At 36.7% G+C, this 24,519-nt stretch overlaps 3 protein-coding genes across 4 annotated transcripts; all 3 read right to left on the bottom strand.

Moving 5' to 3' along the window:
• Window positions 1-417: 417 nt before the first annotated feature.
• Window positions 418-4,782, bottom strand: LOC125203421 (NAD(P)-binding Rossmann-fold superfamily protein). Its single transcript, XM_048101758.2, has 12 exons — window positions 4,590-4,782; window positions 4,388-4,484; window positions 4,055-4,119; window positions 3,847-3,932; window positions 3,661-3,745; window positions 3,511-3,581; window positions 2,626-2,757; window positions 2,233-2,348; window positions 2,026-2,149; window positions 1,822-1,890; window positions 912-1,032; window positions 418-829 (listed from the first exon to the last, which is right to left on the bottom strand). The coding sequence occupies exons 1-12, from the start codon at window positions 4,684-4,686 to the stop codon at window positions 693-695; spliced, it is 1,200 nt and encodes a 399-aa protein (XP_047957715.1). The 5' UTR covers window positions 4,687-4,782; the 3' UTR covers window positions 418-692.
• Window positions 4,783-6,544: 1,762 nt separating this feature from the next.
• Window positions 6,545-13,756, bottom strand: LOC125205008 (ABC transporter C family member 5-like). 2 transcript variants are annotated; one of them, XM_048103793.2, is made up of 13 exons: window positions 13,604-13,755; window positions 13,450-13,512; window positions 11,086-13,362; window positions 10,640-10,960; window positions 10,476-10,562; window positions 9,497-10,192; window positions 9,178-9,342; window positions 8,681-8,975; window positions 8,105-8,319; window positions 7,678-7,983; window positions 7,477-7,540; window positions 7,133-7,372; window positions 6,545-6,997 (listed from the first exon to the last, which is right to left on the bottom strand). In XM_048103793.2, the coding sequence occupies exons 3-13, from the start codon at window positions 13,162-13,164 to the stop codon at window positions 6,885-6,887; spliced, it is 4,581 nt and encodes a 1,526-aa protein (XP_047959750.1). In that variant the 5' UTR covers window positions 13,165-13,362; window positions 13,450-13,512; window positions 13,604-13,755; the 3' UTR covers window positions 6,545-6,884. The 2 variants fall into 2 exon arrangements, with proteins under 2 accessions (XP_047959750.1, XP_047959749.1); XM_048103792.2 differs by lacking the exon at window positions 13,450-13,512 and having other exon boundaries at window positions 13,604-13,756.
• A 1,938-nt stretch (window positions 13,757-15,694) lies between these two features.
• LOC125207846 (DENN (AEX-3) domain-containing protein) lies at window positions 15,695-23,675 on the bottom strand. Its single transcript, XM_048107345.2, has 19 exons — window positions 23,547-23,675; window positions 22,611-23,190; window positions 21,916-22,116; window positions 21,501-21,584; window positions 20,724-20,783; window positions 20,536-20,580; window positions 20,157-20,356; window positions 19,618-20,028; window positions 19,384-19,468; window positions 19,077-19,271; window positions 18,898-18,987; window positions 17,988-18,050; window positions 17,818-17,892; window positions 17,486-17,536; window positions 17,323-17,400; window positions 16,891-17,025; window positions 16,318-16,422; window positions 16,169-16,234; window positions 15,695-15,969 (listed from the first exon to the last, which is right to left on the bottom strand). The coding sequence occupies exons 2-19, from the start codon at window positions 22,977-22,979 to the stop codon at window positions 15,901-15,903; spliced, it is 2,382 nt and encodes a 793-aa protein (XP_047963302.1). The 5' UTR covers window positions 22,980-23,190; window positions 23,547-23,675; the 3' UTR covers window positions 15,695-15,900.
• Between the last annotated feature and the right edge of the window lie 844 nt (window positions 23,676-24,519).

The following is a 24,519-nucleotide window of genomic DNA, read 5'->3' as shown; positions in this document are numbered from 1 at the left end:
TGTTTTCGACGTCAACTATAAATTTTATAATAAAATATTATAAATTCATTACGAATCTCATCTTATGAAACAGATTTATACCGGACATGATTGTCAATTAAATTATAAATTTTGCTTACTAAAATTTATGTCAACACCAAATTGCTAAAACACTTTATTAATTTAAATTGGTTGATTAATATTTAAATTATTATGATTAATGGCTGAAAAATCCACCAACTTTGATGTATTAGCATTTAGCAACATAAAACTGATGCACCCAAAGTCTAGGCGACCACAAAAATGGTTTGACATTCTTTCCTTCGTTTTAACATTGGAACAAAATCCAAGAGTTATTATACGTCGGTCCTAAAAAAGTCATGCCATGTCAATTTTATCAAGAACGCGTTTTGCCTTGGAAAAATAATAACTCATGCATTGAAAAATAAAAGGGTAAAAAGAAATAAAAATACTAGTAGTATCAATTATCCATTGAAGAGCTTGACTTTTCAAAGAAATTGGCGCTCTCAACCTGGCTTTGGAGGTTGAACTGATCCGTTTATTATAGATTTAAACCAACTGAACAAGTTTCAGCTGATTAGCATTTTCCACCATCGCCACAACAATGAGGTCACAACATTATCATACAGAATGGAGCAGGAATGCAGGCAACAAACGTCCCTACCTCAAATGTCTGCTAAAAAGGCTCAACCTCAATCCCATGATCGCGATACTTTCTCGCTAACTGTTGAACCGTACTGTGGTCCACCTTTACGGTATTGTATGAGAAACTCGGTTGGGTAACCCTTCAGCTTGCGCGGCGTAATTCCCAGATCCTCAAATGTTAAAGCTGGCGTGCAAAAATGTATTCATGAGAACTCAATATTGGAAGAAGTGGGAATCTTTTAACACACAAATAGAAAGACACCTACCATTATCAGAAACCACTGTATCAGTGGAAAGGGCTTCAATCTGATCGAGATTGAATATGGTAGGGACAGGCATTGGGAACGGAACTTTATTAACCAATAATTCACGGGGTGTTGCAAGTACCTGAAACCAAACATGTCACCAAACAGTTGTAGAAATTTAAGTAACACGATCCGGATCAAAACTAATTAGGGAGTGTTCACACTAGAAGTTCAAATTTTAGAAATGAACTTCTTCATGAAACATGTAAATTATGTCGCATCTTCATTCCATAACCTGATATGAACGCCTACCAACCCTCTCTACCCAAAACCCCAAGACTGGGAAAGGAAATTTTTTTTTTAGAAAAGTTTACTTCCCACCAGGCAATCTCAACCAAATGAACATGATACAGAATGATATGGCCAATGAAGGGTAAAGGGAAAAAACAAAGTTGAGAAAAAGTGTGGAAGGAAACTGCAGGGTGGATGATTGCATAAATTCTCTCTTGTAAACTTGCCAATATTAACATCTTCTCGAATATGATAAAGCAAGGTACTTATCAATTTCTCTTAAGCATACTGAATCTGAAGGCTGATACGTTGTCACATTCTTGAGTTACAGAACAATGCACAAGCAAATGGCAGAGATTTTGGAAGTTGAAAAAGAAATCCTCATTTATATAGCACCTGCAAGAGGTGAGATTTACACAACAAAATATCTACACCATAGAAGTATAGATTTCAATCTTTGTTGAACATAACCAAAACATTGATCATCAAATTTTTGCGACTTTTTAAAATAGCATTGGCAAATGGCACATATTACAAAGAGAGGATGGGAGAAGATTCAGCAAACTCCAGAATGAGATGAGATTGAAATTACATAATTATCTACAGCAGATAAGTGTTTAAAGATGTGGGAAGGACTTGCCTTAGCCACAGGAAAAGGAACTTTCACATAGCGAGGCCATTCACGAATGGTGTCATACATAAGTTCCGCCTGCAGTAATGCAAAATTTGTTATTATTGTTTCCAGGGAAAAATAAACAAAGAAAGGGGAATGACAGATTTTCCAGAGCACGCTATCAGTTATTTGTTCTTTTGTGGACAGGGAACAGGTAGGTTAGTGGCATACTAATTCATGAATGGTAAAAATCTCTGGTCCACCAAGTTCAAAAGTCTTTCCCATGCTGGATCCATCATCTTTTAAGGCGGCAATAATAGCAGAAGCAACATCAACTACATATACAGGCTGAATTCTGCGAATGGCATGATGATAAGATTCTGGTTTAACAATGACTAAGAAATCATCCAAAAAACAAAAGGTTTTAGTAGAGCATACTTAGTTGATCCACCCCCCATAAGTGGGAGAAAGCTGTACTTTTTAGCAAAGTGTGCCCATGGGTTTAATATCCTATCCTCTGTACCAATCATCACAGCAGGTCTCATAACTGTGACCTGACAAATAAGGAGATATATGAATAAAATAAAGCTATAATATAGTTACAAGCACCACACTTTTGGCCCGAGAAATAACAAGCATCAGAGTTACAGCAAAAGCAAAATATGATCATGATTGGTTTAAATACTTCATGAGAAATCATACATACAACAGTGAGTCCATAATATTATAATTTTGCTTCCAATATTTTAATGATCTATCCAGGGAAGAAGAACCAAGTAAACAAGCAATTCTAGATCCATGTGAAACTGTAAAAAATAGTGAAAAATTAACCTCGGGTAGTTCTCGTAAGATAGCTTCTTCAGCAGCTGCTTTAGCTCTAAGCATTCTGGATGGAGATGATGGTGATGCTCCCAAGCCCGAAACTTGGATGTATCTCATGATACCACCATGTTCTTTTGCAATCTGTGCATGTATGATGTTCCATCATGATATCAGTTTGTCCCCGCGAAAAAATGCGCAATAATAAGGATGAATAAAAGTGGACACCAGAAGTGTGTTTCAAAAGTATTTTCTTCACTGAGAGTAAAATAGTAAATCATGGAGATACATTTCCACCACATTTATTTGACAATCAATAGTGAAGGGGATTCTTTTGAACTATCAAGAGGGTCAACTTAGAGAAATGATGATTGACCACTGCCATATTCTATAACCAATTTAGTTACCTAACTTGTTACACACATTTAGGTTTTTTAAGATTTCAGCAGCTTTCCAGATGAAGTATGAACAAGTATATTAGTTAGATTTTGACACTGAGAATGAATATGAGCAACACCATTCATAAGAACAATTTCTATAAACTTTCTAATAGTAATATCTCTATTCTTGAATCTTGAGCTTCTCACTTCTTATAGAAGTCCAAAGATACTGAAATTTAACTAGATAGAGTATGTCCTAAATTCAGTTTAACCTCAAGCAAGAGGAACTAATACAAGAGGACGAAGTAATAAAAGGAGGAGACATGTAAACCTAACAGTATGAATAAGTCTATAGGTTCAACATACTGCATAAGTTCATAGTTCACTGAAAGATAAAACACTCATAGTAAATAGTACTAGTACTAGTTTCTTTGGAGGCTGACTATAGGGTGAACAGGTGTGCAGTGAAAATCATCAGAATAAATTGGAAAGTACTCCATATAACAATAAAACATACCACAGCAAGCTTCTCAGCCATATGATGGTTCACTTCCTCAAAACTAAAATTTCTGGTCTCGTACTCCCTTCCTGCTCGTAAAAACATTGAACACACATAAATAATAGAAAATGAAAAGATTATAAGTTGGCATGTCATCATAAATCATACCAATGAGGTTAATGACAACATTGGCCTTTGCCATCACTGCCTTTATAGAATTTTCATCTCTTGGATTATATTTCATGGGAACAATCTGCAAGACGTGCAAAGTACCAAATCTCAGATCTTTTAAGTAAAAACAATTATTGAACTTCAATGAGTTGGATATAAGATACGATGCAAGAAGCCAGTCACCTGACCCAAATCACCCATCAATTTAAGGTGACGTTGAGAATCCTCAGGGCCTCGGAAAGGAACCAGCACTTGAGAACCCATCTTAGCTAACAACATAGAATGGAAAACATAACAAAGTAACTAAAATTAAAATGCAATCTTCAAAAGCAGCACAGTGCAGTAACTGATTTAAGTTGAAAACGTGAGGCAAAAGCAAGAGTCAACAAACCAAGCTGTTGCACTAAATAGCGCCCAAGAAATCCTGTAGCGCCAAAGACCGTAGCGACAATGCCACTGCCAAACACCAAAAAAAGCATTCCAACTTGCATCAATTTGAGACATCTAAGACTAAAGAAAATGCAACCGCACCTAAACCGAGATGAAACTCAGGAGACTTAATATTCTCAAATCTACCAATAATCTACAATCGAAATCCAAGGCATTCACACGGAAGCTAATGAAGCCATTTCTGACTTACCAGTAGAATCCATACAATGGCAACCAAAAAACAAGGTCTTGAATCAGGTCTAAACACAATTAGGGATTTGAAAAATTGAATTACCTAACGGATGATCTTCCACCAGTGCCCTTGCGAACTAGATGACCCACGCCTTTGGTGGCAAGTGTAGAAGCGGATCTCGAATCATTTGCTCCATTAACTGAAATCCATGAATCACATTTACAAATTTGCTTTCGTTTCTTTTTGAAGATATTTCTGGACCTTTAACGAGTTTGAGCGCGTATAAATTCGGAGGATTACTTACACCGATCGGAAAGAGGAATAAGCGATTTGAATGAGGCAATTTGTGCAGGTGAATGGTCGAAGTGGTGGTGGCGCAACCGCTGGTAAACGGACTGCATCTTTTATTCGACGGCGGAGTTTGAGACGAGCGAGGAACTGGGACTTCCCCTATTGTTGTTCGGGGAATTCTATACCTTGGAACTTTGAAGCATATCGCATGACGAAAAAGCGACTTTATTTATCTCATGATATCAAACTCGAATTTTATTTATAGTATCGTCAGTCTTACAAATTCAATCGAATAATCTAAGCAACGAACGAGCTTTTTGGATATACTTTACACTTTGACATAGCAATTACTTTCTTTAAAATTAAATCATTTTATTCATAAATTAAGTTTTTACATTAAATCTTTATCCACATGTTGTTAGTTTACATATTTAGGACTCGTTTAATACAAAAGATGGGATATGAGAAAATATGTAAAACAAGATAAGAAATACGGACTTCATGTCAAGATATGCAAATATATGATTTCCGTTGTTGTTTGATAGAAAAGAAATTATCTAAATTTGTATTGTATATTAAATAACATGGCTTAACTTGACAAATTGGTGGGATACATAAACAAGGTTAATGTTATAATTTTGGTAAGATTAGATAGGGCCCTGGTCTTATATTGGGCTTTGAGTTAAGCTTAATTATGATATCAAACAATTAGAAATGTCCATATATAATTCTCTATCTTGGTATTACTAACTTATCAAACATGACCTTACTATATTCAAGTAGAATTATTATTTCATTTCTCAATTAAATACATATGTACTATGTATCAACAACAATAATTCAAGTCATTCACAATGTAGTCTTCAATCATCATTGATTGTCTTATTTTCCGCATTTAACTTTTCAACATGTTGGAAAGATAACATGAGGTGTCCCAAGTATGTTGGGAAGAGAAAGTATGAAGTCTCAATTATTAGAAAACTACGGTTCATAGTGGATTGAGCCTGTCCCTCTTGGTAAAACCCATTCCCTTCGACATCTACGAGCCCCTTCACGCAATTCTCTTGCAGCGCGTAAAACTTAATCTTACCCGGTTCATGAAGATCAGCTTGCTATCTTCTTTCTTTTCGCTCACTCCCCTGATGAGAAAACATATGGCACCAACTTTCAAGTAGCTTGATGCCTCTGCGAGATGGAGGAGGAGGGAAGGCCTCAACTTGGAATGACGGCATCTGTGGCGCTGCTGCAGAGTATGCTGTTCGGAGAAATGATGGCTCGAGATCAAACCGAACCATTTCCTGCTCACCAATTTGAATCTGATGAGGGATTTAGCCGGCAGCCAGATGAGGATCTCTATCAACATAACGTCGTTGTCAGTGACCATATTATCAGACTGCAGGATCGATCTTGCAAGTCTGTTCTAAGCATAACCCACTGTGAACCATAGCTTTCTAATCAGGGGAGAGAGCGAAAAGGAAGAAGATAACAAGCTGATCTTCATGAACCGGGTAAGATTAAGTTTTACGCGCTGCAAGAGAATTGCGTGAAGGGGCTCGTAGATTTCGAAGGGAAGGAGTTTTACCAAGAGGGACGGGCTCAATCCACTGTGAACCGTAATTATCAAATCATTGAGACTCCATACTTTTTCTTCCCAACATACTTGGGACACTCAATGTTATCTTTCCAACATGTTGAAAAGTAAAATGCAGAAAATAAGTGAATCATTCAAGATTGAAGACTACATTGTGAATGACTTGAATTATTGTTGTTGATACATAGTACATAGGTATTTATAGGTATTTATAGGATTCTAGATATAAATATACCTAGGAACTATACTTATTGGAACTCTACATTATAAATGCTATCTCCTCTTTCCAATAAGTTGAGACCTCCACACTTTCTCTTCCCAACACACTTGGGACACCTCAAGTTATCTTTACAACGGTAATGATAGTGACTTGTGAATCCATATAAACACCAGAATTTACTTTAAAAGGTAAATAGTCTACAAGGGGCATTACATCAATAATTGACTGTAGTTTTATTGCTCTTGTAAAAATACAAAAGGCTGCTTCTTTTGCTTGTTCTAACTAGAAACTTATTCCTCATATATACACATTGGAGGCTGCACCAACTCTCCTTCCTTCAAATATATCCCATCTCAGATCAAACCAGTCACGACTTGCATTTCCATGTGGCCAGGGAGAGTATCCGTACCTGCTGATGCTCACTTCACCCCGTCTGCCCGTCTATTTTGTAGGACCGAGCTCTCTTCCTTCGCGATTTCCAGACATACAATGTGGGATCAGAATTCGGGAATGCTACTCGATCTTGATGAGTACTCAGAAACCAGCTTCATAAACATGGAAGACCTGTCCTCCAATAGTCGTGCTGGAGTGTCGAACTCTGCTACCCGACCTACAAATCATTTACATGATTGAGCACTTGAAAGATTACATGATCAAACAAGCTCAAAATTGTTGAACAGCAGCAATGCTGCTACCTTCCTATAATAAAAAACATTCGAAAGAATAGCTAAGTTGTAGAACGCACCGTCACTGAGGACCAAAACCAGATCACTATCGATGACTGTAGGGATGCGATGAGCAATTGTACAGACAGTACAATTCTTAAACTCCGTTCTTATTATTTTCTGGATCAGGTTATCTGTGGCCGAGTCAACCGAGGCTGTTGCTTCATCAAGAACCAAGATTCTCGCCTGTTTGAGCAAGGCACGGCCGAGAGACACTAGCTGCCGCTGCCCCACGCTCCAATTATCTCCACTTTCTAAAACTGTCAACATATACGAAAAAAAGTAAGTCCCTTTGAGCCTTAGATCTTTCGTGTTTAGGCTGCAATAGACAGAGAAGATCATATTTTAGTAACATGGAGCATACCCGGTGTATCTAATTTATGCTCTTTCTGGCGAACTATCTCTCCCAACTGAGACTTTTCAAGAGCCTGTGACACATTCGTTAAACTGTTCACGGAATGACAACAATTGCAGGCATATAAAGTGATTTGCCAATTAAGGATGACAATGATAAGCTTAAAAACTGTTTTGCACTCTTCATGTCAGAGATGGAAAGTGAATGTACCTGCCAGATGGTGTGATCCGAATGCTCTTCCAGAGGGTCGAGGTTGCCTCTGATAGTTCCTTCAAATAATGTTGGCTCTTGGGGTATGATACTCAGGCGGCTCCTGAGATCATGAAGACCGACCGTTGAGATATCAATGTTGTCAATAATTATTCTACCACCTGCAGGCTCAATCAATCGAAATAGGGCCTGGATCAAGGTAGATTTGCCACTTCCAGTACGACCAACAATTCCAATTTTCATCCCACCAGGAATTGTGCAGGAGACACCATGGAGCACAATGGGAAGATTCTCCTTGTAGCGAACCTGAAGTGGAAAAATAATAAAAATTCTCTCCCTCTTACTCACTCACATAAATCTTTCTTCACTGATGAATATAAAAGTGGGCTGATAACATTGCAAAAGCACTAAATCTCAATAAGCATACCTTAAGATCAATAAGCTCAATTTGTCCATTCTCGGGCCACGAGGATGGTGGACGAGAGTCTTCAATAACTGGTGGCGCTTCACTAGGTATTTGGCAGTATTGATGAATCCTTTCTATGGAGATGATTTTGTTTTCAAGCTTGCAAAAACTGAGAATCCATCTTGATAGACGTGCATTCAAGTTGAGGCCGTATGTCACTGCAAGGCCAGCCATACCTTTGGAGACAAATTCAGCATTGATAAATTAGCACGAGGTCTCCATTATTTGCAAATTGTTCGTTATTTTCTTTAAAAATCTTCTTTAATACAATTAACATCAGAATTAGAATTGTTCGGTATTTTCTTTAAAATCTTCTTTAATACAATTAACATCAGAATTAGAGGAAGAATCTTAAGAGTGGTGTAACCAGGATGACCAGCAGTTTCTTACCAATAAAAATGATACAGGTTTCTATAGTAGTAATAGAATTCTATTTTAAATATTAGTATCTAATTTAAGTTGATCGTTATGGAGGAAGGTTCTCAAAAAGATCAGCAGACATGCATTTGATATATGAAAAGAAAGCCACTCACTTACTTGGGTCTATAGCTCCTGGAGGGAAGCTCACGAGTAAGATCATGCAAAAAGCAAATACAAAAGTTGAGAGTAATTCCATGCGCAAGCAAAGCCACTCGATGGCTGCAAGACTGCAGAAGAACGGGCGAGCAAAGCAATCTAGAAGATACAGATTCCTCTTCATGAATCTTTTTTCTTGTCCAAAACCTCTGATATTAGCTGCTCCAGCAATGGATTCGGCAAAGAGATTTATCACTGGAGATTTCTGTATGCTAACAATGCGGACTAGTTCTCTCGATGAAGCCATATAGTATTTCTGCAGTTTTTTAGCAAATGAGAGATTCAACACAGTACTCCATGACATTTCATTAAAAGTAAACATGCATCGTATTGGCATTCGATTTAAAAATTCCTTCTAAGTTATTAATTATTTGTTTACTTGATGGATTCTTGATCATCAAAATGATGTAGAGGTTCAAAGGAAGAATCCCAGTTCACAACATGCTATGATAGCTTACCTGCATCCACAAGCAAGCAATTGCCATAGGGACAACGAGAAGCAAAACTTGCCAGGTAACTTGTGTCATCACTCCAACAATGCCAAGAAGTTGGATTGTCGTTGAAGCAAAACCGCCTAGTCTGAAGGGAATATCAAGATCCACAACACTTTGATCAATTGACACCTGGTAGATTAAAGAAATCATTATAAAGATGTAAACGGTCTTGATAATGGATAATAGGGGAAATAATAAAATATATCAACTCTTAAGAGCCTAAAGTTTTGAATAGAAGAAAGGTAGGAGGGGGGGAACTTTTAAGAGGAAGACATGTAAGTACGCGGTTCAGTATGCGTCCAGCTGGAGTAGAGTCGAAGAATGACATCGGTGCTCGAAAAACTGTCCTAAGCATTTTCACAAATAGTTTCTGCGCAGCCGCAAGACCAAAAGTAGCAACAAGAACAGCCCTGATGAATATGAAGCAGGAGCTGCCAAAAGCAAGTGCGGTATAAACAACAATAAGCTCGACATTAGTAGTTTTAGGTTTGTCCCCTGTGGTTTGCGGATTTGCCCAAGCCATCCACCAACTACTGGCTATTTGAAGGACCTGAAATAATGTTTGTGCGAGGATAATGCATGGAATCAGTAAGCCCTTATAAGCAGCTGTCATATATGAGAGATACACTTTCATGCTAACTCTTCCGCGCTCCCTTTCCTCTTCCTGCACAAGTTGCTTTCTTTTAGAACGTTTAACTTTCTTTTTTTCTTTGATTGCTTGCATATCTGAAGATGAGACATTTTGTTGGACTTCACTAGCCATTCCGGCAATATTGCTTCCAACAGAATTACATTTCTTACTCATGATCACCGAGCTATCAAGTGGATCATGTTTATCAGATTCTTCAGATGACTGGTTGCAAAAATCCATGGCTTCAATGGCTTCATGATGAGCACTCACAAGTGTATTAAAATCTGTTCCTGCTTGCAAAAGCTCATCATATTTTCCAGCTTGAATGATACGGCCCTCCTTCAAAACCTGTCATAAAAGGAGGTGCAAAATCAGCAGGGAATAAGAAGGAGCATTACGCAACTTCAATACCGTTGAGATCATGTCATCTCTTAGTTTTGACGGGGATACATCATATGCACTATATTGTGGTCCATATCGAAGTCAGAAAGACATATATAAAGATAAGACAATGCTCACATTTAAGGTAGCACGTTTATCTACAAGCTCAAACCAGCTTATCCATAAGAACCAACTGTCAATTTTACTTGTTTAGATTTTTTTAAAAAAAATGTAGCAGTTGAATCTCTACCAAAATCAAGTCAGCTGCAGGCAAAAATTCAACTTGATGAGTGACAAAGACAACAGTTCTTCCAGCTAGAGCTGTCAGTATATACTCCTGCAGTTTCACCAACAAAATAAAATATTAGCCAGGGTAATGTTTTATCTTGGAAATTTTTTTTAAACCATACCAACCTTAAATAGCTCAGAGCCAGTATGTGCATCAACAGCACTGAAAGGATCATCCAGTAAATAAATGTCAGCATCATGATACAATGCCCGAGCAAGTTGTACTCGCTGCTTCTGGCCACCACTAAGATTAATACCTCTATCACCAATAATGGTTTGATCACCATGGTATAATAGCTCCAAATCTTTCTTTAGTGAACAAGCATGAATAACACCCTTGTATTTTGCCTTGTCCATTGGGCTCCCAAACAAGATATTTTCCTCTATATTTCCTGATTGTATCCAAGCTGATTGAGAGACATATGCAGCAGAACCACATGTTCTAACCTAGAAATATACCCATTAAGTTGGTAACACGATTCAGTCAGCTGAAATTCCTGGAATTAAAATATTGCAGTCGCAAATAATAGGTGCTAAACGAGAAATAATAGTAGCATCAGACTCAAACTTACTTCGCCAGATCTTTTCGGAATCTCACCAAGGATGCAAGAGAGGATGCTTGATTTACCCGAACCAACCACTCCGCAGACTGCTACACGCATTCCCTTCTCCACCCTTAATTGAATGCCTGACAGGGTTGGTGTTGGTGAAGATGGATCCCATGAGAACTCTCCATCATTGATCTCTATAGCCACATCGGATTGACCTCGTGGCAATGTGATAGTAGCATCTTCCTGCAGCTCTTCATCCTGCAAGAATCCCATGATTCGGTCAAGGGAAACTTTAGTCTGAGCCATCATTGAAACCAAGTCGGGGAAATTTCTAAGTGGCTCTTGCAGAATACGAAAAGTAGCCAAGGCAGACAGAACACTGCCAGCTGTTAGCTGACCACCCAACAAAATGCAAGTTCCAAATGTAACAGCTGAGACAAATATAGGTGAGCTCCAGAAAATAAATGTGATGAAAGCCTGGGAGTAAAGCGCTTTCCTCAGATACTTGAATTCCACATTGCGCATGTCTTCTAGCTTGAGTCTGTATCTATCTTCCCATGCTTGCAATTTGAGGATCCTCATATTCTTAAGGCATTCTGAAGTCTTCCTCATCCTATCGTCTTTTGCCCCCATTAATTTGTCCTGGTATTCTTCCTGAACCCTTGCCAATGGAACAGTTGCAACGATCGACACAATTGTGGCAATAAGTGTGGCAACAGATGCGATCCCAACATTCTTGTATAAAATAGCAAGAGCAAGGATAATTTGGAGAGGAAGCATCCATATGTCATGAAGATACCAGGAATAGTCCCCAACTCTTTGAACATCAACTGCCATGTAGTTAACAATCTCACCGCTAGTGTGACTTTGCCTAGCTGAGCTTGAAAGTTTGAGTCCCTTGCGGTAGACCATTGCCGTGAGAGCTGATCTCACATGCATACCCAAAATGTCGACACCAAGGTACCACTGCCGAGTTGTTAAGGTCTCCACCAACTTTGCAGTGAAAAATATTGCAGCAAGAATGTATCCCTCATGTGAGAAAGTCTCCCTCCCTCCTAGGTAATCCACAAAATAGCTAATCAAGTATGGGCCCACATAAGAAACTAAGGTGTTTACGCCTGCAAAAATAGCATTGCAGGCAGCCTCTTTCCAGAAAGTCTTGATAATAGCCCAAGCTAAAGAAGGCTGCGTCACAGGACCCTCAGCCTTCATCTTCTCCCAATTAGAGTGCAATGCTTTATAGTTAGTCTTGGAACGATCTTTCTGCGCAAGTAGTGGAATATCCTTTAGTTCAAGGGGCCTCTTTGCCCCGGTTGAAAGAAGTGGATTCAACCAGGAAAGAGTAGCCAAACTAAAAATCCCAGCTTCACTATATGGAGTAACTTTGAGACACCCTGCCTCTTCTTCAAGCAGTAATGGCTCTTGCAGATCAGGATTCCTGGGGACCTCAATGCCGGTGACACCCCTGATTGCATTAAAACATAAAAAAGCAAGAGCAGGAACGACAAAACAATTTGCCAAAACATGAGAATTCAAATGGTTTGATCCTTCTAGCACAAATCCTCTGCTATCAACATATAGAATAGACAGAGAAATTCCAAAAGATGCAATCCACCAAACTCTCAACAGCAATGGGAATTTCTCAGCAACTTTGCATTTTAGATAAAGAGCTGAGAAACTCAGCACAAACCAAGATAAACTCTGAACTGCAGGCAAGAGAACATAAGCCCAGTGTGTTCTATCACCCTTCCCTTGCGCAACCGCCTTTACTATACGAACACCATCAAACCCCAGCACCAGAACTTGCACAAACAGGACATAGAAGCAACAAGATACCGAAGCCTTGTAGCTATTAGTTATCACAAAGCTCTGAATCTGCTCAGCACTGTCCACAGAATTGGTGTTGGAGTCCTCTTTCCTCACTCGAATCCGGCCTACACAGACTCCAACCTGCCTCGCGGAAACAACAGAGAGAAACACGAGCAGCAGAGTCAAGTTGATGCAAATTGAGGCTAATTCGAGGACAGGAACATGAAGGAAGGAGGCGAGGAGATGGTTTTGGGGTGAAGAGGCAGCATTGAATACAAGATTGATATCCATAACAATCTGTACAGATATCAATCTTCAAACCTAGAAAATGACGGAATCCGATGACTAGGAGACGGACTACAATTAGTGTGATATTAATGCGATTCAACAAAAATGTGATGGGCGAGAGATCAGAATCAAATCGTGTAAAGAGCATTTCACCATCTGGCAATACGATTGAAACCTAATGCCAAGTCGCGGAGAGAGAATCTGCACATTGAAAACAAACTCTGTTTTTATCATCAAAAACAACACAGAAACCAACAGAAATGTGCAGCAGTGGGAAGGTGGCGAAACCTCTCCCTCCTTCTCTCTCTCTTCTCATTCATGTTACATGTGTAGATACCTCTCTATCTATATCTATATAAAACATTTATTATATTAACGTTAAAATAGTGGAGCAAGAATCGAATTTGATATAAACCCATGGCATAAAATACCAAAATCTGACCTGGGCTTGTGGCAATCGCAAATTGTTGATGAGCTATGGATCATGAAGATGGGAGAGAAATTGAGAAAACACACCCCACAAATCCACAGCTAGCCTAGTAGTGATGATAGCAGTGGAATTTCTGAAATGGGGTTTGATAATTGTTGATCAGAGAAATTAAACAACTCACATTTGTCTATTTATAGGTGTAGGTTTATGGAGTAATTATTACTTAATCATCCATTTTTTACATTAAAATATTCGACATGCATCACACGAATATTACGTAAAGGTTATCAATATATAGTACTCCTACTACTACTATTCAGGTGACAAGTTATTCTGTGACTACTATTGAGACTAACAAATTTTTTAAATATTCGCATTAAAGGTTTAGGTGAAAATTCCTCAAATCCGAAAGTTTATTGTATTGCTAAATCTAGTATAGTTTCCGTATTCAATTGAAAAGATTAAATTTTATGTACAAATATAATAAAGGTGGAAGTAATATTTTCTTTCTCATTTATTCTTATTGTGAGGGTTGTAGACGTTGGTCGAAAATGGCAATAAATAGCAAAAAAAAAAGTACTCATTCACTGCCCCAAACTATTATGTCGATTTAAAATCAAAGAAATATCTTTAATTTATTTTGGAGGGAGTATTTCTCTCAACAAAATCTCAACCAACAACAAATTACTCATGTGGATTGCAATTCCAACTAGATTCATAAATAATTAAAACATATTTAATTTTTCCAAAAAAAGCATTTAAATAAATTATGAAAAAAATATGCCAAATTTATTGGCAATCATACCCATAATATAATATTTATAAAAATATACACATATGAAATTTTAAAGTGAATAATAAAAAATGTAATCATATTATTTCTAGATATTTAAAAGTTCATAACTTAATATTTTCATGGTATATTTGAGAGGATTTAATGGAATAAAATTAATTTTTAAATAATACTTATTATTATTGATAACTACGATTATTATATTTTAATAGAGTATAAGATAATACTCATTTATACAGTAAATTTAATTTATAATGTTCATTGTTAACAAAATTTAATTAATAATCCAAAAAGTGAAAAAGAAATCCTATCAAATACAGACTTGCACAGTTGCTTTCCATTTTTAATTCTATCGATGTCTCGCTACAAGTGATTAATTTCTATTATACACAATATTTAAGAATAATGATATTTATCAAGTTAAGTGAGAAGCATAAAACAGGAGAGAGAGGATAAAGTAGATGAGAAAATTAGAGAGTAAAGTATAAGAAAATAAAGTAAGAAATTAATATGTTTTGTTTTTATTTAAAAATGAAAACAATTATTTGTAATAACTAATAAATAAAACTTAATAATTTGTGATAGGATGGAGGGAGTATGCTGCTGATTTAGGTGAATAGACAAAAATGGAGATATAGAGTAATTTTTTGTTCTAGGCTTAGCCTAGTAGAAAGTGGTCTTTTATAAGCACGTGGATTCGGAACCTTCTTTATCTTAGTACAATTAAAGTACAATTTCCCTTTTGAAATTGTTGAACGGAAAATGCGAAATTTTCTAATGAATTCAGTATTCATATTGACGAAATTTAATTGTAAGGCATGAATGATTTGTCCTTACGTGCTTAATTAAAAAGAAGAAAAGCAAAAAAAAAAGTATTAAGGTGTAACATGATCACGAGCTTTACAGACTAGTCTCCACTAAAACTTTTTATCTTCTAGTATTTATTAATTACGGATGATGGTATTACACATATGTGACATGCAACGTGTACTTCCACAAGCATATATATGATGAGTCATAATGCATATGACTATGCCTATAGAAAGTGGATATCTACGAACTCTCATAAGTACTTTTCATGATAGCATCAGATTGCTAATATTTTTTTATGGTGCTAAATAAGAAATACAATATTATTAGCGATATTAATGGAAATTAGTTTGTTTTGTTGATGTTGTTGCATGTACATTATATATTATTTGATAAGAAAAAATATATTGACATAGTTAATAATTGTATGGTTTAGTGTAAATTAAGAAAAAAATACATGTAATATGACTTGCAATTTCAAGAACAAAAAAATACTCTAGTTTAAGGGAAACAATAGAGCTATTATTATGCCCTTTGATTATTTCAACAAGAGTATCAACTGACAATTAATCCAAACTCATCTTTAATGGTGCCAAAAAAAATACTAATAAAATTGGACACATTTAGCAGCAAGCAGTGGTGAAATATAACGAGGATAGCAGATGAGTTTGAGAGTGTGATTTCTAAAGCTGCACGCCTTGTCTCTCTATTCATTCTCAATGCACATGAGACGATAATCTGACAAAACGCTGAATTGCTGTGTCTCTACAAATAACTGCAAAACACACATATTTATGTCTATAAAGAATTTGAACAAGTTGCATGAAATCAACATGAAGGGGTTTTGAAACAACTTTTTTAAGTAAACAATTGAATTTGTCAAGAAAGTCCTAAACAATTGAAAAATTGACAGGGAAATGATACAGATCAAACAACCACATTTACAATGAAATGATGATTGGTAAAGCATGTACCTTGATAAAAGGCTGGTCTTTTATGGGGAATGAATCAATATAGCTATCTTTAATAAGTATTGCAACCTGAAATGAAACAATCAACTCTTATCAAACACTCACTGCAGACCTAATTATACTTTGAGATAGAGAGATGTAGGCAATATGACCTTCTCATTGGATTGTACATTCGTGATCGTGTGGAACCTCAAATCCGAACAAATCGATTCCAGATATTTCCTCAACACGGTTACAAATTTAATGGCATATCTCGACTGCAAGTCACGATGTGTATTTAATGAAGAGACAGCATATAAATGAAACAAATCAAACTAGTGTTGCAATTTTCTTGATGATCAAAGCCTTTTGTTTTCAACTAGTACATCTTTTATAACACAGGTGTTGATGAGGAGGGAGGTTCTATAATGTCTTTTCTTTTTGAGTAGATGTTATCTCATTAAATTACAGTGCAGAATACTTCAGAAAGATTATTTACATTTACTAATTCCAATACAATTAATTTCTTCCTACTGAATTTAGGAGTGTCCCTTCTTTATATTGAGTTTTCCCTCTGTTTTTTCTTACTTCGTCGAATCAAGCATCAATATAGTACTGGCTTAAGAGGTGCTAAACCAATACCAGAAACAAGACCACAAGAAATACTTCAAAACAAGAGAAATACTAGAAAATAATGTTCAGCTCCTAATGATAGTGAAAAGGAAGAAAATTTGACTTGGATGTACCTGCACTGCATCACATTTATAAACTGGATGTCTTGGAGCATCAGAGTCTTCACACGACAACTTTGAGTGGATAGGCCTAAGTTCCGAAACAAGCCATTGATGTCGGGGGAGTTTAGGAAGACTACAAGACGTCACCTAGACCAGACAGTGCAATAATAGAGATTTTCATTACATAGTAAACATTCAAGGAACCATAAGAGCGAAAAGATAATGCTATATGGGCATCAGAACTTCCTGCATAAGATTAACGCGATGAACTAAACAACTGAGAAACAGAGTTATTGAGGGTCCTAAAATAGGTTGACGTTTCAAATTCATGGATTAAAATGTAGAAAACATAAAATAGATTTTTGATCTATCTAGACTGAGAGAAAATAAAACAAGTGGTCCATCAGTGGATCTGATGTATTAATGCATAGAAATTTGACTTACATAGTCATTCATTAGATTAATGTGAACAAGATTAGGAGCTCTTCGTTTCAGATCAGTTAGTTTGTGTTGTGTGCCGACCTGCATGAAATTTTTGAATAATAAGTAGTTTTTTGAAATGCAGGTGTTCAGAAAAAAACATTTTATTGAATCAACTAAAACTCACAATGAATGGAACAGGAGCATCCAGAAAATCCACCATCCTCGCTGGTAGAATCTGCAGAAACAGATAAAATCGTAGGATGATTCACATCTAAACAAGAAATATTTGTGTTTATATAAACTTAAGGATACAACATAACTATATAAGTGGTCCCTGCATTTTGTCCACAAGAAATAGCATATGCATGAAATCAAATCTTCGTCATCTTTACATATTTTATTGCAAAAGGTTTTTCCTTTTTACAGGTATTTATTTAAGATCCTTGATAGCAGTAAATAGTGATCTGTGATCGGGAGGGAAAGGAAACAAAATGTAGAGTATATGGTAAAACTTACTGGAAGAAATAAACTCTGCCACTCAAATGGACGAATCATAGGGATGACGGACAACACCACAGCTGATAGAATACCCTTGTACAGAAACAAGAAAACAAAAGGTAGTTACTTCTTTAAAATGAGCAAAGGAGAACTCTAAGTTTTATCAATTTCAAGGGGAGAAATAGTACCAGGTTTGGGCACATCATAACAATTTGTTTCTCCAACAATACACCAGTGATCAAGGTAAGGATCTAGACAAGGAAACTCATCAGACTCAAGGAATTTCATAAACAGCATTAAACTTAACAAACATTTCGCAGTAAATCTAGCCAATTCTCATTGGAGATATCTTATTAGTATTAAAGGTAGTATAAGTGCTTAGAGTAATTCTGCTAGAAGTTTTCTGTAATTAGCATTTCCTTTGCAGAACATCGTCTTCCGGCATGATCTGAGGATCAGTAACGGTATCCTATAAAACAAAGCATTGCTCCTTCATGGAACATAGATGGAAAGTACTAAACAGTACGAACAAGTTAAGCACTAAAGAAAGGCCAGATCTTTTCCATTAAATTCAAGGAACTGGAGATGCATTTCTTCATCTCTGAAAATAAATATTGGTTCTAGAAAAGAATGACACATGTAGGTCTTGCAACATGAGAAAATTTGAATATTACAGAATGCTACTCTAGCTGCAATGAAGTCAGCAGTTTTTACCAATCATCTCTTTCCACTTAGCACCATAGCAAAAGGATCAATAAAACTATCATGTTAAAACTTCTTTTCATATCAAATTTTACTACACAATGGTTGTAAATATTCTAGTGTGAACATATTTGACTGTGTTGGAAGTTTCAATAGCTGAACCAAGTATTCCAAAATATTTGTGTAGCTCACTGTCGAGCATCTGGACGTGGGTAATTTTGTTGGATGTTCAAATCAATAATTGGAGTGTTCAGGGTTGTTCTACTCAGAAATCAGAATGCTCACTTAAATATATTTCATGTTTAAGATAACATTTTTTTATAAGGTATACTTCAAACACACATTCAAATTTATCGAAAACGTAATCGTAAAGATTGAAAGTTTAAAAGGAATTACACTGTCAAGAGAAAGAACTCGACATATTGTAGATATTGACCATAGAGAGAGTGAAGAAGCTTCCTCGGCATTAGCTAATTTTAACTTGACCTTCAAAATTAGAAAGTATTAGTAAGAATGGTTTTCTAATGCACAGGGAAGGTATCACTAAAAGCTGGATAATCATTTGACAATCTAACCTCAGAATCATCCTTCGAAACTTTCGTTATTTTATCAATATACTTATCAGAGTATCCAAGGTCAGAAGCGGAGAAACGTCGAAACTCAATGGGTTGCATATGCTCCAGCGGCTGAAAATTGATTTTGCTTCCTCTTTCAGGAAGATTAAGACGATGATAGCCACAAACTATCTGTAGCAAATCATTCTTATTTTCCTGACATAGAGATTTCAGAAACACCTGACTTGAGCATGAGAAGTCACGAAATGGCAATCTAAATACAAGATATATAGCTTAGGAAGCGTTCCTGAAGGCATTATAAACTCACCCTTGACCATTCCATTATCACATCATCAGTTGGATCTTCATCCTGGCTAGTGGAACCATCATCTGACGCCATACTTCTAGCTGGACTGCCAAAACAAAGTATATTTAAGAAAAAAATATTGAGAAAAACAAAAGATGGTAATTTTGTTTGAACTAACTCAAAATTTGGACAAATAATATTGTAGACAGGTGGGTGCATAATTTTATGGAAAACCCAAGTAAATTGTTCTGTCACCTAAATAAGGATTCGAGACTCCGAATGCTTGTTACTGATTGGTTTCCCGAATTCGCAGATGGACTATCAAAGTTCTTGCTAGCAGATGGACTATCAAAGTTCTTGCTACTATCCTTATCCAAATCCTTCATTTGGCAATTCTCTGATGCATCACTGGCCGTAGCACTCCTAGGAGAATTTTGACACCTTGATGATGCCTCCTTATCAGATATCATGCCTGCTGCTGCAGCAGCAAGAGTTGCTGCATGTTTAACAGGGATTGCAGAGGCCATCCAGTTTGTGTCACTTGCAGAACCAGGAGGCTTCGCATTTAAATGCTGTTTTTGCATAGATTGAGGAGGTTCAGTGGTAGCAAGAGCCATTTCTTCAACAAAGTTAGTAATCCGATTCAGACGATCTTGTGCAACCATGCTGCATACAGGCCACGGAACATGAAAATAATTACATAGTGGAGGTAAACAGAATCAAGAGTTGGATGTCCATTAAGTTACATAAGACTTCCGAGACAGAAAAATCCAGAAAGTTGTTAACACACATACCTGTTCAGTATCTGATAATGTAATCCGAACAGCGGCACCTTTGTCAAGATACAATAACAACGTGGAGCAGCAATCAACCACCTGCTGCCGACAGAATTTGGTTGAGGAAGAGGTGATCGAGACCCATATATGGCAGGTGGCCTCTGAACAATCTCTTGAACTCGCAAGCAAACACCATAAAGTGTTGCATTGCCTGCTACCTGCATTAGGCACAAAGAACGTCTTCATAAAACCTTGGCACACTCTAATACTAGGATATAGAGTCTGTAGTGGAGGAAATTTAAAAGAATAGTATTTGAGAAGAAACACTAATAGTATAATAATTCTTCTGTCCGTTCGAAACAAGCAATGGTAGGAGAGAAAATAAACTTGGACTTGCCTTTAGTGAAAATATAAATGAGAAATCATCTCTGGTCAAGTGTTCCTGAGGACAAATCAAACCAAACAAATAAATTTTGTTTCGTCATAGCAGAAGACGAATAACAAGTCATAAATTCAATTATTCGAAGGGAAAATCTAAATTCTTAAGTGCTAAGGAGAGTGCATATGAATGTATTTGGTGCATACCTGTCCATAAACAAGCCCATTCAACTCACTTAATGATGGTGATCTCTCCAGTACACGAGCCTAGGTGAAAAAAAGGGTAGATATTAGGCAACATAGTTAGAAACTAAACGAAATCGCACAACCAAAATAAGAAACTCCAGCAACTTGACTCGATGGGTTATTTGCAAATAAGTTCTTTACTTTCAAGGTCTAACATCTTATAAATTTTTTTTGGAATATGCAGGTATTTTATCTTCAAATAAGCAAAATCACATATGCACAGCAAAACCAACATAAAGGCTGGTTGAACATTTTGAAGTAGATATATCGACTTCCTTAGGAAATAGAAAAATAACTCCCAAACTGCATCTCAACAGTGGCAACCAACAAGAAATGTCTGTCAGCGCAGCCAAAGGTCTATATTGGTTTATTAAATGCACAAGAACTATTATGTCAGAACGTTAACGAAAATCTTTCATGTACAACAACATATTATGTACTCCAAACAACAATTGTATTCTTATTGGAAAGTATTGCTCTAATACAGAATGCGACTCAAAACAAAGATATTGATGTACTCCTCAATACATATATTAAGAGAACAGCCAGAGTTACAGACCAAGTTCATACAAGTGTGACCATAAATAAATGAATAAAACAAAGTTACCAAAAGTAAAGTGTACGACTGTCAAAGTGTTACATGTATTGAGTGACTTCAGTCATATCCGTAGTTCAAAATATTCCAAAAACTTAAGAAATCTTATGTCCATATTTAGAGGAGTTTGAGAAATCACATACCTTAACCCCTGAAGGAAAGCAAAATGCAGCAAGATCCTGTAATTGCAAATCCAACTTCTTTCTAGGAGGATACATAAAGAGCACCTATTGGATACAAATTGGAAAAAAAATTCATCACCCTAAATACAGTTTCACTCAGTAAAGCCAACACTAAGCACAATCAGTTTCTGAGTGAAGCATATAGGTTCACTGGATAGACGATACTTTGCATAAAATTTGTATGGTTACATCTACTGAGGGGGAGCTTCTAAAGTAGCATCAGATCAAAACCAAAGAAAAATGTATTCTCTGCGTAGACTACAAAAAAAGAGCAATCCAAACCCAGAACCATACATGAAATCGGTGGTGCTCATGTAGCATACTACAATTACTTGGATATTATTAAAGATTTTGTTACCATCCGTAAGCAACCAACCTGAGGTTCCATCATTGGGAATTTGGGGGGTCGAAGTGGCCGCATGTTGAATTCGCTTGTTTCAATTTTTTTCATTTGTTGCTCGAATTTCTTTCCTCTTATATATGCATCCTCAACAAACTCAAGCTTGGCATCTGGTTGGAGCCCCACAACAACAAAGTGTTCAAAAAGCGAGGATGGCTCTTGATACATGTCAGTACCCTACATTTAAACTCGTGTGATGTATCCTCAATCTTGACAAGAAGCAATCATGCACCAATAAGTACCGAATTACCAGTAAAGCCAACTACCAGGCATACACAAATATTATTATTGTAATCAAGATGGAAATATACAAGAGAACCATTGACACCATTATAGAGAAAATGGCTTTATGATTAAAACTTGTCCCTTCCAACATTATGCCTGACTAAGAGCTTTAAAATTCTGATAGTATAATTTTTCCTCAGACTAGAAACAGATCCAGAAGGCACAAAGAATGTATGAGTATGAGAACTTGCGGCTATAACTAAATTACATAAAATAACAAATTACGGAAATCCTGTTGATAGTATGGATAATTAGCAAATAATGTTGCAATGCCATAATAAGTAAAGGTAAAAAAAGTGAGAGAGGGATGAAGAGACCATAAAATTTTCAAGAAGTAGAGTGGAGTATGTTGACAACTAGACTAACAATGGTGCGAGGCTACATACCAATGCTTTAGAGTTGAGCTGATACCACTGCCTTTTCTGATTAGCCAGAATCTCAGGATCGAAAGATGAATACTGGCTATCATCACGTGAACAACGGCCACCCAAGTGCAAAGCCCTTTGCATATGGCCCTTCAGTCTTTGGAAATTACTGGAGCTACCGCTTGGATTATGACTTGAAGTGACTATTTCACTTCGTGCACGCCTATGCCTTGGTACTGCCTGCAAAGTTGGAGTATTAGCTGGACAGGCATGATGCCATGCCTCACCTGCCATTCTGACTGCCTCCTTGGACAACTGCTGCAACACCTCAATTGGTGATGGTGGTTCAGACCAGTCATCCTGAACAGCATCATTTTCTTTCACCCCCATTTCCACAATGATTTTGCCTCTAGTATGCAGTTATTATGAAGCAAGCATTCTCTACCATTGTTTCATACTTATGTCTTCAAAACTCAAACAAATTCCTCATCACAGAACTGCCCAGCCACAAAATTCTCAACATCCGAACAACTGATGATCATCCTTATTGTAAACGTTTTAGCAAGATCAATGTTTCACAATTAGGTGTGCATTGATTGCCCTGTTGCCAAGAAAAAGAAAAAGGTTGATCTTTACAGTCTCTGGAATCAATTAATTGCACAAGCTTTAGGGAAAAATATTAGGTTTAGCAAATTTTCATCCTGCTCGTACATTTATCATAAATCCAAATGATCATGACATCTCTCTCTCTCTGGTAATTCAAAAAGGACAGCATCAAATAAGAGATCTACGAAATTAGAAAAAAAAAATGCACGTAATTTCCCTGTTCATTCCACATCATTGCTTGTGGTGACATTTGGCTACATTTGAGTGTGTATTTCTCCTACGCTCAAAAAAGGCATCCATTGAATCCACAAAAAATGAATACGCAGTGGTGAAGAATGGCGATCTCTGTACCTTTTAGATCGTTCTAATTTTGGAATTCGGTTGTTGACGAATGGTTTCATTCTGCATATGTCATTTGATGCAAGTGTGTTTGCGCGCGAGAGAGAGAGCATGCAGAAGAGGGAGGTTATTTATGCGAAATGCAGAATTGCCTGAAACTCAAACTACATACATATTTGCAAGAAAAATATACATTACTACAGTACTGCTACCTCCGTCTCCCAAAATTTGTTACACTTTGACCCGACACGGGTTTTAAGAAATGTAATGGAAAGTGAGTTGAAAAAGTTGGTGGGATGTGGGTCCTACTTTTAAAGTATTAGTTTTATAATAAAATGTGAGTATGAATGAGTTAGTGGAATATGGAGTCCACTATCAAAAATGGTAAAAGTGAAGTGTATCAAATTTTCAGGGACGGACCAAAATAGTAAACTGTATCAAATTTTCAGGGACGGAGGTAGTACTATATAAATATAAGAGTAATAGGGAGATAATCAAAATTAGCATGTGTTTAAATCCAGAAATGCAGCTCAAATCTTGGCCTTAGGATTAGATGATATAATGGTTAATAATTAACCAAAAACACGGAAGGTCATAATTAAGTAGTTTTAGGTCATATTATAAGATTTAGGTTTATGTCATGTTAAGATCATTTTAGGTCATGCTTTGTTAGCATGACCTAAAAATAAACTAACTATGACCTAGATATGCCCTACGTATGACTTTGTTCTGCGTTTCTGTATTTAAATCTTGTCTTCATAGATCAAAACCCGTGGAGTAATATACGTAAACATTTATATAAGTGTAACTATACGTGTGCTTCAGTCTTGTTTGCATGTACGTATGTATTTTATATACCATAGATATTAGCATTATTAGGGACGTCAATCTAGCCAGAAATCCACAGGGCGACCCAAATTATCCGGTAAAATCATAGGGTTAGGGCTGAAAAATCGCAATCCATATTCAGAAGCGGGCTACACGG

The sequence above is a fragment of the Salvia hispanica genome, chromosome 6 (genome assembly GCF_029641045.1).
Source record: "Salvia hispanica isolate PSC_SH4W2 chromosome 6, Shi_PSC_v1, whole genome shotgun sequence".
In the NCBI taxonomy this organism is placed as follows: Eukaryota; Viridiplantae; Streptophyta; class Magnoliopsida; order Lamiales; family Lamiaceae; genus Salvia; species Salvia hispanica.
This window is presented reverse-complemented; position numbering and strand designations above follow the sequence as displayed.

Excerpts from the sequence above, each read along its gene's own strand:
- LOC125203421 (XM_048101758.2), bottom strand. The coding sequence starts at position 4,686 with ATGCAGTCCGTTTACCAGCGGTTGCGCCACCACCACTTCGACCATTCA. Across the intron at positions 4,120-4,387 it reads GGTGGAAGATCATCCGTTAG|TGGCATTGTCGCTACGGTCT; the intron begins GTAATTCAATTT and ends GGTGTTTGGCAG. Across the intron at positions 1,033-1,821 it reads TTCCTTTTCCTGTGGCTAAG|GTACTTGCAACACCCCGTGA; the intron begins GCAAGTCCTTCC and ends GTTTGGTTTCAG.
- LOC125205008 (XM_048103792.2), bottom strand. The coding sequence starts at position 13,164 with ATGGATATCAATCTTGTATTCAATGCTGCCTCTTCACCCCAAAACCAT. Across the intron at positions 9,343-9,496 it reads CTGGACGCATACTGAACCGC|GTGTCAATTGATCAAAGTGT; the intron begins GTACTTACATGT and ends TTAATCTACCAG. Across the intron at positions 6,998-7,132 it reads GGTTTTGGTCCTCAGTGACG|GTCGGGTAGCAGAGTTCGAC; the intron begins GTGCGTTCTACA and ends AATGATTTGTAG.
- LOC125207846 (XM_048107345.2), bottom strand. The coding sequence starts at position 22,979 with ATGGGGGTGAAAGAAAATGATGCTGTTCAGGATGACTGGTCTGAACCA. Across the intron at positions 20,357-20,535 it reads CATTTATATTTTCACTAAAG|GTAGCAGGCAATGCAACACT; the intron begins GCAAGTCCAAGT and ends TGCCTAATGCAG. Across the intron at positions 17,537-17,817 it reads GGCAGAGTTTATTTCTTCCA|ATTCTACCAGCGAGGATGGT; the intron begins GTAAGTTTTACC and ends CTGTTTCTGCAG.